The sequence below is a fragment of the Haliotis cracherodii genome, unplaced genomic scaffold (assembly GCF_022045235.1).
Source record: "Haliotis cracherodii isolate W230 unplaced genomic scaffold, xgHalCrac1.p SCAF_1, whole genome shotgun sequence".
NCBI lineage: Eukaryota > Metazoa > Mollusca > Gastropoda > Lepetellida > Haliotidae > Haliotis > Haliotis cracherodii.
In genome coordinates this window covers 80,487,915-80,503,609 of record NW_027266264.1, presented here as the reverse complement: position 1 = coordinate 80,503,609, position 15,695 = coordinate 80,487,915, and the positions used below count along the sequence as shown (strand labels likewise).

At 39.6% G+C, this 15,695-nt stretch overlaps 1 protein-coding gene across 1 annotated transcript; it reads right to left on the bottom strand.

The window, feature by feature from the left end:
- Window positions 1–178: 178 nt before the first annotated feature.
- Window positions 179–15,395, bottom strand: LOC139469439 (uncharacterized). The gene is made up of 10 exons (XM_071251609.1): window positions 14,480–15,395; window positions 13,400–13,543; window positions 11,991–12,080; window positions 8,071–8,202; window positions 7,037–7,175; window positions 6,267–6,379; window positions 6,008–6,131; window positions 1,205–1,292; window positions 721–929; window positions 179–565 (listed from the first exon to the last, which is right to left on the bottom strand). The coding sequence occupies exons 1-10, from the start codon at window positions 15,332–15,334 to the stop codon at window positions 423–425; spliced, it is 2,037 nt and encodes a 678-aa protein (XP_071107710.1). The 5' UTR covers window positions 15,335–15,395; the 3' UTR covers window positions 179–422.
- Between the last annotated feature and the right edge of the window lie 300 nt (window positions 15,396–15,695).

Genomic DNA, 15,695 nt, shown 5'->3' with positions numbered 1-15,695 from the left:
TAGATGATTAGGCCACCCGTGCCCCCGACAAGTAAGTGAGTGAGTGGGTGAGTTGGGTTTAATACCGCTTTCAAACGGTGATAAAACTAAAACATTTTTTATAATACTAGGTGGGATGAGGTGAAATATTTAACGTGCGGGCACACTTATAAATATTACTTACAGATGGGATCGAAGTTGGTCAGGGGGTACGTGTTGGTCAGGGGGTACGTATTGACGCAGGGCGCTTATTACAGTGAATATGGTACATATTCTTTAGATTTTCTTTTGAGCAAATGTTTAAAGTGTCTCTACGTTGATCTAACGAAACTGCATGCATATGTTTATAATGCATGAGTCAGTAAGTTAGTTTGGATTAAAACCACAGTTCAAAATGTACTACTCAATTGAAGTCAAAGACCATCCAATGTTTTCATGACCAGTTATAGCTTGTAATACCATGACAAAGTGTAATAATATGAAAGAATCGGGTGTTCTTTAACTTCTTTTGAGTAGTATCTTTCAGTTACTTCCCAGTGTGTCAGACCAAAGCCCGTAACACAGATGAATCTGGGATCAGACCATTCTGCTGAAACCAAACCCCTGGAACATGTACTGACCTCATCTGCACCAGACCAGTCTGCTGAAACCAAACCCCTTCAGCAGTGTACTGACCTGATCTGTACCAGACCAGTCTGCTGAAACCAAACCCCTTCAGCAGTGTACTGACCTTATCTGCACCAGACCATTCTGCTGAAACCAAACCCCTGGAGCAGTGTACTGACCTGATCTGTACCAGACCAGTCTGCTGAAACCAAACCCCTGGAGCAGTGTACTGACCTGATCTGCACCAGACCAGTCTGCTGAAACCAAACCCCTTCAGCTGTGTACTGACCTTATCTGCACCAGACCAGTCTGCTGAAACCAAACCCCTGGAGCAGTGTACTGACCTGATCTGTACCAGACCAGTCTGCTGAAACCAAACCCCTTCAGCAGTGTACTGACCTTATCTGCACCAGACCATTCTGCTGAAACCAAACCCCTGGAGCAGTGTACTGACCAGGGTCCACTTGCACAAAGCGATCTTAGCGCTAAGATGATCGTAACTCCCATACTTTAACATAGGCTTACAATAGTCGTAGCGCTAAGATCGCTTTGTGCAAGTGGGCCCTGATCTGTACCAGACCAGTCTGCTGAAACCAAACCCCTTGAGCAGTGTACTGACCTGATCTGGACCAGTGCTTCTATGCTGTGTTCAGCCTGAGTGTAGTAGCTATAGAAGGGAAATAACTCTGTGTCTTCTGACACAGCACCTGAAATACAAATAGGTCATTCAAGATACGAACAAATACAAAGAACTCGTTCTGTCAAATACTTAGGAACAGCCATCTTCTTAACCCTCATGGTGCCTGGACGTCAGTCAGCCTGCAAACCGCTTAGTGCCGCACTGTGCTGACGTCGCGGTTACAAAAACGCACACATTGTATCAAAAGTGTTGCAACGTCTTTATTTCTTCACACAATGTAACCAAATTGTATAACATGCAACTCGAGTTGATTGTCTTTCCAACAGTATCTAAAATCACAAAATTCCAAAGATCTATGCACTGCCCAGCCATTGATAAATGTGCTGGTATTATAAGTTTCCTACTTTTCCACATTAATCGTAATATGGACGCTCCCGAATACGGCAAGCAAAGTCAAGTAAGCGCCCTTGTTTGAAATCTAAGTGACCAATAATTCATATCATTGGCAAGTACATGTCCTAACAGTGATAGACATATCATATTTATGTTGAAGTACACATTCACTGAGAATTTTCCGTGAGTTATATTTACCGATAAAAAACCCCGATGAAATTGTGCATGTTTTTGACGTCAAAACAAAATTGATGGAAGTGGTCGTGATTAATTCATACGCAGACTGTTTCAAAGATTATGTCACAAAACGAATGACAGTTTGGAATGTATATCGTGAAGAAATCCCGGTTACGTCCATGTATGTTTCAATGACCGTGCTCTTTTATTAGTGATAAAAACAACTTCCGGGTAATTGACATCGTACATTTTCAAAGGACAAAATGTGAAAGATCGCTAAACAGCCCTGACAATACTCAAATTGACATCGCTCAATATCGGGCATCATTGTTATTTCTTAATAATTAACAAGATTATACTTACGTAATACCACCCAAGAGTAAGTACATGTAGATTCAATCAAATTTGTTGAAACGTTTTCATGGGCAGCAAATCTATTCAACAAACCTATTTTCGATCACTCGCAACTCGGGCGCCGCCGCGCCATATGTCATTGTTTCACTATGAACACCAGAAAACATACATCCTCGTATAAGCTCGTATTTCGCACTTGGCTGCCTAACTTAGACCTTTGCTCAAAATATACTTGTATGGCCAGTCCATGAAATACCACTTTTTCTTTCATTTATTCATTTGATTTATAAATACGACTTTAGAAGTGTATTTACACCTATAGCTAGGTATGTACATGTACATTAAAGGACATACGTGATAGTTTATTTCCACTAGTTTCCCATTCCATCCCATATTCTACTGAAGGAAAAGTTTGAAATAGATAATGATCGTAGATAAATGAAAGTAATGGAATTTTTTGTCATAAAAGGAAAAATATATACTTGGTATTGAACTCCGAAAATTTAACCAGCAAAATCTTACTTAAAATGGTTTATTATGTCTTTCCTTTTTTTCTTAATTTTGGCCTAGCTAAACAACAGCTTGGAGGGAAAATATACAAATTAAAATGGTGAAAAAAACCCACAAGAATGTATTGATTTTGCTCTTAGACAAATGTTTATTTAAAAAGAAAATCTATTTCATACCTAGGATAAAAAAACAAAGTAGAATATAATTACTACTATATGTCACTGGTCGAAGTATTTGGTAATTTAGATAATGCAGAGTGAAAAAAGACATACATATAACTATATAAAACATCAAAACGAAGTCACATTTACACTAAAAACTTTTTGTCTTTCAGAAATTGATTATCTATATATTGTGAGAAGATCTAATTACTTTTACTGTTTATGTTATAAATTGAACCATTCGAGATTCCAATAGATGAAGCTAAAATATCAAAAATCTAGGTGGTTTAATATTGGATGCATTTTGACAGCTTTCTCGCTGTACTCAACTAAATGCATATTACTTTTTTGGAATATCAAGCCTTCAAACAGATATGAAAAGCACATGTCAACATACCAAAATTAGAAAAATGCGCCAAATATTCTAACACCGTTAGTCAAATGATAAGCGGTCTCATTCACTCGTAGACATTTTCCAATCGTGATGTACTAGATATGCTTTCTAGTTCAGTCAAAGAGAATATTGTTATTTGGAAAATGAAACCACGTGTTGCCATTATACTACCACAACATTAGATCAGCTGTTTCATGTGACGTCATCCACGTCACAACACGCGAGGTCAAATCACGCGCACCTGTCCAGACGACAAATTCACAGCGGCGGGAAATCACCGACCGTCTATTAGCCTGTTTGAATAAAATTGCAGATTGTAACGAAATAAAATTAATTGTACTCATTGCTGACATTTCAGATGACATATCAAATAAGAGTTGAAGACTTGCAATAGATTATCATACGTTAATCGCGAGTACAGTGTGCATAAATAATTTGTAAATCTAATATCATTTTTTGATCTAATATCCATAGCAGAATGTTTGAAAACGAGCTATAATATATTCCATTTTCTGAAGAGATTAGTAATGTGTATTTGATGATATATATGCATACACAATTGGTTATCAATTATCTTCTACAATCACAACATGTACCATGTACATTAGACTCATGGAAAATACTATTTCAGCAAACCAATCACACCGCCATTATCACAGTTTCAATGAAAGGAAAAACAAATCGAAATTGAACTTAAAAGCACATCGTATCCATAAGCGGTTAATCCAAATACAAAAAGGTATTGATGTCATCATTGTAGAAGTTATGTTGATGTTTTCAGTAGTTGAATTATGTTTGTATCGCGTGTACTATCGACAGAAACGGGGCCCGAGCTACCACTTGTGGAACCGACCTTGACACATTTTGTTTACAATATGGCGTCGACTCACGTTAGATGTCGTGGCCACACTTCTGAAATCTCCATTTGCGACAAAATGTGAAACAGTTAGGGCAAGTCACTCACACGGTCAGGTAGTTTGAGCAATCACACATGACTCTTAGTCATTTCATATGAAAAAAGTAGCAGTTATTTGTCTGAACGGGCAAGTATGAAGGACAACCCGTAAACAAGAAATCGCGGCACAGATATGAGGCGAACGTGCCCTGTCGATCACTTCGGGCTTGGCCATTCAATGTTTAGGTTTTGATCATGAACCTCCTGCCCATAAATATACACAATACCAACTTAATATTAACGATTATAGCTATATTTCCATATCTTTGATTTGAATATTTTCTGTAATTCAGCATCATAAACAAAAAGACAATCTGCACTGTCGGTTGGTATGCATCGCCGTGCTAAATCGCCATGACACACAGTCGATAAACATATGCAATACTTGAACAAAAAACTTCCGCGGCCGACTAAACGTTAGTACTCTTACGCCAATAACTGTACAGTGGGGACAAGTAAATCTTTCTGATCAGTCCGATCAGATTTCTTTTTCAAATTGGCTGTCTGATATAATAATAGTTACGTGTATGTGACATGGGTGCATAATAAACATTGCCTTCATTCGCTTGGTGTTCAAACATGGCAGAAAAAGATCGAGAAGCGCAGTAACCACATTACTAATCTCGCCATATTTCGCAATCCGTAGCACTGCATAAAATATGAGTTACACGATATTGAAGCTGAGATGATTAGGGTGATGATGGTTATAAATTCATTCAATGTACGTCATAAATGTAATGGAAATATACACTGTCGTTTTCTCATGTGTACCGGCCATTACCGATAGTCAATAAAAATATACAAAACGTGTAAATAAACTTGTTCATAAGGAGTGAACAGAATTGTATTTACGTGAATAAGTATACAGTTGGGAAAAATATGTCTTTCTGATCACTCAGGTCATATTTTTTCTTATGAACAAGGATTTTGTCTGAAAATATTTACGTGTATGTGACATGGGTGCATAATCAAAATTCGCCGTCATTCGCTTGCTGTTCAAACATGGCAGAAAAAGGCCGAGAAGAGCGGTAGCCACTTTACCAATCTCGCCATATTTCGCAATCCGTAGCATTGTATAAAGTATGAGTTATACGATGTTAAAGCTAAGATGATTGGGGTGATGATGGTTATAGTTTTGACTTTGCGCACTGAGTGTTAAATATCAAAATTCACAGTTTAAAAAGGGCATTTTCTCGGGACCATATATGGTCCCCTGGCACTATGCGGGTGTGAAAAGTGAGGGACCATATATGGTCCCGTGGCACCAAGAGGGTTAAACGTGGCAATCAATAGAGATGAATCTTAGATGTCAGTGAAGAGACGTGGGTTACCATACTGCACACCAGGCAGTTTGTTTGTTGCATAACGCCCCACTCAGTAATATTTCAGCTACATGACAGTGGTCTGTAAATAATCAAGTCTGGAACAGACAATCCAGTGATTGACATCATAAGCATCAATCCAGGCAGTCGGGATACGATGACATGCATCAACTAAGTCGGCGAGTCTGACCACCCGATCCCGTTAGTCGCCTCTTACGACAAGCATGGGTTGCTGAAGACCTATTCTAATCTGGAATCTTCACAGGACCCAGGCAGTCAATATAGCATATAAATCTGATAGCTAGAACTCATTTCGAATGAACTGAAATCATTTTTATGATCTACAGATATACCCAGTCAATATTTTCATGTAAGAATCAGTTTAATCCTTAACTGAACTGAATACATATTATTAACATAAAAGCAAATTACTGAATAAAAGTAAGAAATATCCTGTACCTAACTTGGGCTGACCTTTAACAATGATCAACATATTATCAGACCACAACAACTTGCCTTTTTTCCCAAACAGTTTTTCCATAGCAAGTTTCTTGTCTCGCTTCTCCTTGGCAAGTTCCTTCAAGCGTTTAATCTCCTTGTCTCGCTCCATCGTCTCCTCCTCCACTGTATCCAGCATCACCTACAACATATCAGTCATTGAACTTATCCGTGGCAATGTACATTTGGACAATGATGTCGGAGGGGACTACGTCAGACACTTTCACTGTTGAAACATTACTACGATCTACGTAAATGTTACGAAACCAGACAGCACCTTGAGCGTCCTCTCCTCACTCTCGTACACTGTCTGCTGCGTCTCTATCAGTGAGGTCAGCAGCTTCATCTTCTTCTCAAAGTTGTTGTCATATACATCCGAGGCATAGCGGCCTGCAGATAACACAAGACGACAATGTATGTACCATATCACACTGTCAATAACACAAGATGACGATAAATGTACCACATCACACTGTCAATAACACAAGATGACGATGTATGTACCATATCACACTGTCAATAACACAAGATGACGATGAATGTATCACATCACACTGTCAAAAACACAAGATGACGATGTATGTACCATATCACACTGTCAATAACACAAGATGACCATGAATGTACCACATCACACTGTCAATAACACAAGATGACCATGAATGTATCACATCACACTGTCAAGATTACATTGTGTTTTACCATCTCAGATTGTCAAGATAACAACAAGAATAATTCTATACATTACATATTGGTTGCCATAAGCTGAGCTCATGAAATTTGAAAAGACTTCGACTTCTGGCACGTGGCTCAAGTCTCAGACTTCCCAAAATGTTTACATTGCATATGACATCAAGTTCCTAAATGTTGTCATGGTGTCCTTGGGCAGTCTTTGAAAAAAGTTTGATTGTCAGCACATTTCTCTCTTGGTATTTGGTAGTGCTAATATATGGACTCATGAAATGACTAAAGCAAATGACATATATCTCAACTCTGGTAATGGCCTGTGGCTAGAGGTGAAGACTCCTACGTGTGCCTCACACTCACCCTGGTTTATGGCGGCAACTCTCCTGACTTTCCGCAGCTTCTGGAGGGCCTTCAAGAAGTCCTGTGTCTTCTTGGCATCAGAGATCTTCTTCCTGACAGAACTCAGAGTGGCATCAGCTGACTTCTTCAACTCTTCTTTCTGAAAAATATCCATGATATCATTTGACGTGACTGTGGATGTATTTGAGGAGGACCTGGATGTAATCGATGAGGACCTGGATGTAACCAATGAGGACCTGGATGTAACCAATGAGGACCTGGATGTAATCGATGAGGACCTGGATGTAACCAATGAGGACCTGGATGTAACCAATGAGGACCTGGATGTAACCAATGAGGACCTGGATGTAACCAATGAGGACCTGGATGTAATCGATGAGGACCTGGATGTAACCAATGAGGACCTGGATGTAACCAATGAGGACCTGGATGTAACCAATGAGGACCTGGATGTAATCGATGAGGACCTGGATGTAACCAATGAGGACCTGGATGTAACCAATGAGGACCTGGATGTAATCGATGAGGACCTGGATGTAACTGGAGAGGACCTGGATGCAACTGGGGAGGACCTGGATGCAACTGGGGAGGACCTGGATGTAACTGGGGAGGACCTTGATGTAACTGGGGAGGAGCTGGATGTTTGTTTGTTTGTTGTTTAACACCGCTTTCTGAAATATTCCAGCTGTATGATGGTCTACCCTTGATCTACGCAATTTGGATACGATGACATGAACCATCAAGTCAGCAAGTCTGACCACCCGATCCCGTTAGTCGCCTCTACTGTCAAGCATAGTCGCCATTTACGGCTGTCATGGGATGCTGAAGACCTATTCTAACCTGGATCTTCACGGGTCGACTAGGATGTAACTGAGGAGGAACCTGGACGTCACTCTCTCAGCAAATTTGGCTGACAATAATCAATATTTTCAAGTTCAATATCAATTCAGAGTTCAGTTCAGTATCAAAATAAAATTAGGAAAATTGTATCACACCAAATCTACAGATTACAACAACCCCATCATTGTCTTCACCTGTTTCTCCTGTTCAGCCTGCTGTGTCATCTTCTCCCTCCATTCCTCCAGCTGCTTATGACGCTGGTCTCGCTTTTCATCTGCTGCCACCTTCATCTCATACTCCTCCTTCTTGCGTCTCTTTACCCGCATCTGTAACACCAGTCTCAATACAGCCTGATCCACAAAGCGCCCATTGCGCTTCGACATTCGACCCATACAGGGATGTACATGTTCTGATCTTACAAAGCTCCATACAGGGATGTACGTATGTCAGGCTATTACCAAGCTCCATACAGGGATGTACATATGTCAGGCTATTACCAAGCTCCATACAGGGATGTACATATGTCAGGCTATTACCGAGCTCCATACAGGGATGTACATATGTCAGGCTATTACCAAGCTCCATACAGGGATGTACATATGTCAGGCTATTACTGAGCTCCATACAGGGATGTACATATGTCAGGCTATTACCAAGCTCCATACAGAGATGTACATATGTCAGGCTATTACCAAGCTCCATACAGGGATGTACATATTCTGATCATACAAAGCTCCATACAGGGATGTACATGTCTTCATCTTACAAAGCTCCATACAGGGATGTACATGTTCTGGTCTTACAAAATTCCATACAGGGATGTACATATGTCAGGCTCTTACCAAGCTCCATACAGGGATGTACATATGTCAGGCATACAGGGATGTACATGTCTTGATCATACAAAGCTCCATACAGGAACGTTCATATGTCAGGCTATACTGAGCTCCATACAGGGATGTACATGTCTTGATCATACAAAGCTCCATACAGGAACGTTCATATGTCAGGCTATTACTGAGCTCCATACAGGGATGTACATATGTCAGGCTATTACTGAGCTCCGTACAGGGATGTACATGTCTTGATCTTACAAAGCTCCATACAGGGATGTACATATGTCAGGCTATTACCAAGCTCCATACAGGGATGTACATGTGTCAGACATACAGGGATGTACATGTCTTGATCATACAAAGCTCCATACAGGGATGTACATAAGTCAGGCATACAGGAATGTACATGTCTTGATCATACAAAGCTCCATACAGGGATGTACATACGTCAGGCTATTACCAAGCTCCATACAGGGATGTACATATGTCAGGCTCTTACCAAGCTCCAAACAGGGATGTACATATGTCAGGCATACAGGGATGTACATGTCTTGATCTTACAAAGCTCCATACAGGGACGTTCATATGTCAGGCTATTACTGAGCTCCATACAGGGATGTACATATGTCAGGCTATTACCAAGCTCCATACAGGGATGTACATGTCTTCATCATACAAAGCTCCATACAGGGATGTATATGTCAGGCTATTACCAAGCTCCATAAAGGGATGTACATGTCTTGATCATACAAAGCTCCATACAGGGATGTATATGTCAGGCTATTACCAAGCTCCATAAAGGGATGTACATGTCTTGATCATACAAAGCTCCATACAGGGATGTATATGTCAGGCTATTACCAAGCTCCATACAGAGACGTTAAAGATTTTAGACCATTCATTACCAAGCTCCAGACAGCAATGAAGCCTACATAGATCACTTGGACCTGACCCACAAGGCAATTGTTGCATTCACATAACCATAATCCATTATTGTTTGTTGCTGTTGCACATGCTGAACACTATCCCAAATAGGGGTGAGATGCAGCTGAGCTTGTTGATACAGTGAAGTCAATATTCTTACTCAATATGATTACTGAGATCATACACTACATACATTCTAAAACGTGTTCTAGTACAAAAATTAAAACCTATTTCATCATCAGTAGACCATAGGAAATAAAATTTGAACAAAAGCTGTAATGGCTATAATTCTGAAACAGTTCTCAATATTGCTACAATTTAGAATAAAACAGAATATGTAAACATTTCTTATTTGTTCAAGCAGGACTAGCCACACTCTGAGGACTACTGAATTAAGGTGTTTGTTAATTAATTATATTTCTGTCAATGTTGTCAGTGTGAGCTGACGTAAGTTGATCCATGACTAGTTTGTCTCTAGTCAGAGTTGTTCACCAAAATGTTTTGGTATTGACAACATAATCCTGGGTCAAGCACACTAGTCTACAACACACATCAATATTGTGTGTGTGTAAGAGTGAGAAAGAAGCTACTTCTTGTAACCGTTCTTAGGCTCACAAATGACTGTCATACTAACTACAACACTGGCAAGACCACTGAACAGTTCATTGTCATATCACTTCTTGTTATAGTAAGTGAGTGAGAATGGTTTTACGCTGCTTTTAGCAATATTCCAGCAATATCATGGCGGGGACACCACAAATGGGCTTCACACATTGTACACGTCGGGAATCGAACCCGGGTCTTCGGCGTGACGAGCGAACGCTTTAACAACTAGGTTACCTGACCGCCCAACTTCTTGTTATATGTGCTGCAACATGTACTGATATATGTAATATAGGTCTAGCAATTGGGTGGGGTTGCGATGTATGTATCCCGTCAATCACGATTCTATAGGTGCAATACACTAGAGGGGACCTAAATGAGGAATGTTATGCTGTTTATAGCCAACTGAGAAATACTAGAGAATCTGCAGTATCTTTTGTTATTCACATGCTTTACGACATATACTGTGACGTAATGCATCTTTCGTATTGTGATATACAGGTTGTAAATCTATGTTTTGTATCATAGGCCTTGTATCGGGATACGCTAATGTATCGCCGTATCGTTACACCTCTAAAATATAACATAGGATGACCATGATGACCTCAGGATACTTCTTAAACTAAGTGAATTATGGAACAAGATTCGATCACAGATAGATCTGTGAATACTTTCAGTCCTATTTATTTTATTCCAATGGGCTAACATATTTCAAAGCTTAACAAATGAGAACAAAATATGTACACCAAAAACAGTAAGGTGCTAAAGACTCCCAGTGCTTGAGGGTTTAGAAAACCGCTAATTTCATTTCCAAATGAAAAAGATTCCACTGTGTACCGGTGTAAGTGGACGAAACATCACCCTGGCCAGTTCTTCCCCAGGGTAGTTATAGTCTCGAATAGAGGTGGGGAAGGGTCACCCAAGGCCAGATCTTCCCCTATCTTGACTCCAACCTCTGCCAGTTCTATCTCATCATGAGCCAGTTCTATCTCATCATGGGCCAGTTCTATCTCATCATGGGCCAGTTCTATCTCATCATGGGCCAGTTCTATCTCATCATGGGCCAGTTCTGGGCCTAGAATGAACCTTTCCCCCCTAAGATAAATCATAAATTTGAGCAGTGAAGATCTAGCACGTTCCTTCTCCAGAAAGGTTTAGCCATAGCTATTTCGCCCCCTGGGAAGGTTTAGCCTTCCAACAGTACAACATGGAGAGCTGAGATACAAGTGTCCACGGCACATCCATGGTACATGATAAAGGATACAAACATAAAGGATACAGTAGGTTAGATCAAAAAGTTGTCTCAGTCAAGAGAACAATACTGAAACACAACCAAGACTGAAGCCAGTTAAGTTGACACTTACTGAAAGAAAAAAAAATCATAAACATGATAAATCAGTGAATGCTTCAAGATGTCCCAACATGTTACTTAGTAAACATGACAAAACTTCATGAAGTGCATCCTCAATGAAAGATTCTTTCTTTAAATAATTTTCGCAAAATTGTCTTAACCAATGAATAACTCTTCAGTACATTAACTATGTGACTATGAGCATGATGAGGGTAAAACATGACAAGATGTCTCCACTAGAATATTATAGCATTATCAATAAGATCAGCTATCAACATGATCAATATCACTTGAGAATACAAAGATGAACAATAATGAATACAAGAAACATGTTCACAGTTCATTAAATAGTTAGTAGACAAAGTGTCATCAATTTCATCAAATGAAGCTATGAACCTACCCTCTTTCTCCGTCTTGCTTGTGTTTTTGACTTGATAGTTGCCAACATTTCGTCGTTGTTGAGATACTTGTAGACATCCATGCACTTGTCCTGAGTAAAACACAAATCATAGCATCTACACATTTTATGACATTCCAATTTCAAAAGGATAAACTTCATTATCCAGAAGTAGTCAATACCTACTATTTACTCATGATTTAGTACATGAAACAGGGTAAGGATGAGTTGTCTTATGATGAAAGAAAGCAAATCCCAGCTACACAGTACAATGCAGTGCCCTGTTCTTACTGCAAGCTGTTAGTCTGGCTAACGCAACAGTGAGTGAGTGAGTGAGTAGGGTTTAACGCTGCTTTTAACAGTATTCCAGTTATATCACGGCGTGTCAGCTTAATGTGGGAGGAAAGCCCGAAGTGATGCAGGTCACAGACGTTTACCACTTCGGTGAAACCCACGAGCACGGGTATGGTGCTGACAAACCTTGAAACATAATCGGGGCGAACCAGGATTCGAACCCACAATCATAGGTTTCTGGAGTGCCCAAGGGACGCAACTCTGCACAGGAAGTCGCCCCTGCTAACGCAACAGATGGCTGACAGCATCGAAGTACAGGGACAATCAAGTTGAATCAACCAAGTCACACATTGCTACAACTTATCCATGTGATAATCTGCTGTTACAATGGGGTACAGGGGATCTATTCTGCCACAGAATGCCAAAAAGGCTGATTATCCAGCTCAGAAGACTTTCAATAGGTTCATTGCTTCAGAATCGAGTTCCATCATTCATCATGGGTAAACTAAATTTCTAGTATACAGAACACAGATAATTATTTCATCATGAAAATTAGTTTCATTGCACTTCACCATGCTGACTTACACCATGCTTAGTTTGACCTCTTCTTCATATTCTTATGCCTATTTGGAGTTTACACAATTTTTTTTCTTCAAAACTATAATTGTTTGTCAAGATAATAAAGAAAATAACTGAGAAAAAAACATGACATTGCATCTTACTTCCAACAATGTCCAATAAAGTTTGTGACAATATATTGTAAGATCTGTAAACAATGGAAAAGCAGCTGGAAAAGCAGCTGGAAAACCAAATTTTCAGCTATGATGGCAGTCTCTAAATAATCGAGACTGAACCATACAATCCAGTGATTGACGTAATGAACATTGATCCATGCAATTGGGATAAGATGACATGCATCAACTAAGTCAGCAAGCTTGACCACCAAATCCCGTTAGTCACTTTAACTACAAGCATAGTCAACTTTTTTTAACAAGCATGGGTTGTTGAAGACCTATTCTACCCTGGATCTTCAAGGTCCCCACTACTAGCACTACTCTAAGTCAAGAAGTATCATTGTTTTGAATATCCATGATGACATTGCACTATTCCGGGTTTACCTTATACTCCTCTGTCAGATTCTTCTCAGACTCCCACACCTGGGGGTCAGCTGTGTTGGTCAGCGTCTCCAGAGATTGATACTGATGGTGCAGTTTGGCCAAGAGGAGGATGCTCTGATGGAATGCCTTCTGGACATCTGGGAACTAGTTATACATGAAATTATCAATTTGACATGAATTATGTTAGCTATTCTTTGCGCGCTTAGGGTATTTAGATACCAAATAAGGGAGACAGAGGTACTCTATGAGATGAACATAAAAACATATTTGCTATCACAGAGCTCCAGATAAGCTTTTGGCTTTTGGTGCATTTTAAAATCATTGAGTATCAGTAATTCTGTCTGGGTATTCAAATTTCTGTTACCCACTAGTTTTTACACATGTGGGTATTTAAGTTAAATATTTAAAAACGATATTCATCTACATGATCTAGTCCCTGCAAACTGGTGTTGTGTGGGTTCGAGAGCTTTATAGGACTCAAAAATAACGCGATACTTCCACAAGAAAGTGTGATGGCAAATGATCATGATGTAACTGTAATCGTGGAGTTTGGCAAGGTTGATGGAATGTCCGTACATAATTTCAAAATAAGTTGCTGATTTGCTAATCGAATACGCAGGGTTACTTCACAATATTTTGATGATAAGCACAAGTTTAATTTTTTTAGCGTATCTGTAAAGTTTATTACGTATTTGATAAGCTTGGATTTTATTTTACTGCGTACTTCTGCATTTCTGAAGCAAATTTTACGCAGATACGCAGCTTATCTTGAGCTCTGCTATCAATGTCCATTTCCTTAGAATCCCCAAGATATCTAATTTCAGCATGTGTTAAACATGTTCAAGCATCAAGTTTTCAATCCCCAAAATAAAACATCCTATTGTTTGATCTTGAAAGTAATCCTATTTATATTTCCTGCAATATGAAACACTGCTGTTGATATCAAGATGGATTTTGCAAGTGTTTCTTGAGAGTAAGTTGGACTTATCGTCTCTATGAACAGTAGATCAATGATATCATTTCAGCTAAGTACATGAAGTATGTGCTAAAAACAATCCATATGGATGCATGGTTATGTACCTTGTATTCCACTGTTGATATTTCCGAAGATTTCTTATGTAATGGCATTGTTTTCAATTTCCCATGTTTCTTTAACCAATTCTGTACCCAATTCTGATCATTTTCTCTTTGATATTTGTCATAGTAAGAGTCAGATTTATCTTCATCATCTGTTAGATACTGCATTATATTGTGACCAGGCATATGGTCATGTTTATTGTTCCTCATGTCCATAGGATCCATTCTGTGCTGTGCTGAATGTACAGGCATCATCCCTGCAGACATGTTACCAGGACCTCTCATATTTGAGGAGGTGACATTTCCATAAGTCATTGGTGGTGGTTGGAATGAATGATAGTTACTGTTTGAACTGTTACTTTTAGGTATGCCATTCTCTCCAATCAAGAAAGGTGGTTGATTAAACCCTGGAGGTGCTGCACTTCGTATATTCATATCAGCTCGTTGATTAAAATCTAATGTCTCGTGAGGCGATTCTCTCACATTGGGAAAGGGCGGTGGCATCCTTGGCCCTAAATCCGATGTGTTAGGAAACTGTAAGTTCGGATTTGACGTTTGAAACATAGCTTGATGTACAGGCTGCCCAGAATGGGGTGGACCCATGATAGTTGGTGGTTGTGCATCAAAAAAGGGGACATCAGGTCCAGCCATCGACGGTCTCCCGACTGTCATGTTTTGGGGGCCATGCTGGAATACCTGTGAGAAATTCGGTGGTGGCGGAAGGCCAATGTGCTGAACGTGAGGTGCATTTTCATGAGTAAAACCATGGTGAGTAACCTGCACCCCTCTGTGTATATGTGCGTTCAGCTCATTTTGAGGTATGCCGTGTCGCATACGAGGAGAACTTGATGGGAACATTTTAATGTTACAGCATGAACTCGCTAAAGCAGAGCATTGTTGAAACTATTCCGTTCTTGCACATGGGCCGCCATTTTGTCGCTAAAAATATCGAAAAGACACACCATATGATAAAACGAATATTACTTTCTGATAGTTAATATATTGCCAAATGTACATCTGCAAAGACTTATAACACGAATAATAAAACATTAAAGTGTAACGTCTGCTAGTTTGTTTAATATTATCATTAGTTACATGGTCATGTGAGTAAAAGTAGCTACGCGTTTATTATTCGTTTGTTCAATTGATTTTTAGCTACACCTGCACTGGTTTTCTAGATTGTAGACGATGTGTCTACAGTTACATTAGACCGAACATA

What these genes read in the sequence shown, in the direction of transcription:
- LOC139469439 (XM_071251609.1), bottom strand. Translation starts at nt 15,334, where the DNA reads ATGTTCCCATCAAGTTCTCCTCGTATGCGACACGGCATACCTCAAAAT. An exon ending in TATCAACAGTGGAATACAAG is followed by an intron (nt 13,544 to 14,479) that starts GTACATAACCAT and finishes ATGTATAACTAG; the next exon opens with TTCCCAGATGTCCAGAAGGC. An exon ending in GGTTTCAGCAGAATGGTCTG is followed by an intron (nt 566 to 720) that starts GTGCAGATAAGG and finishes TGGTTTCAGCAG; the next exon opens with AATGGTCTGATCCCAGATTC.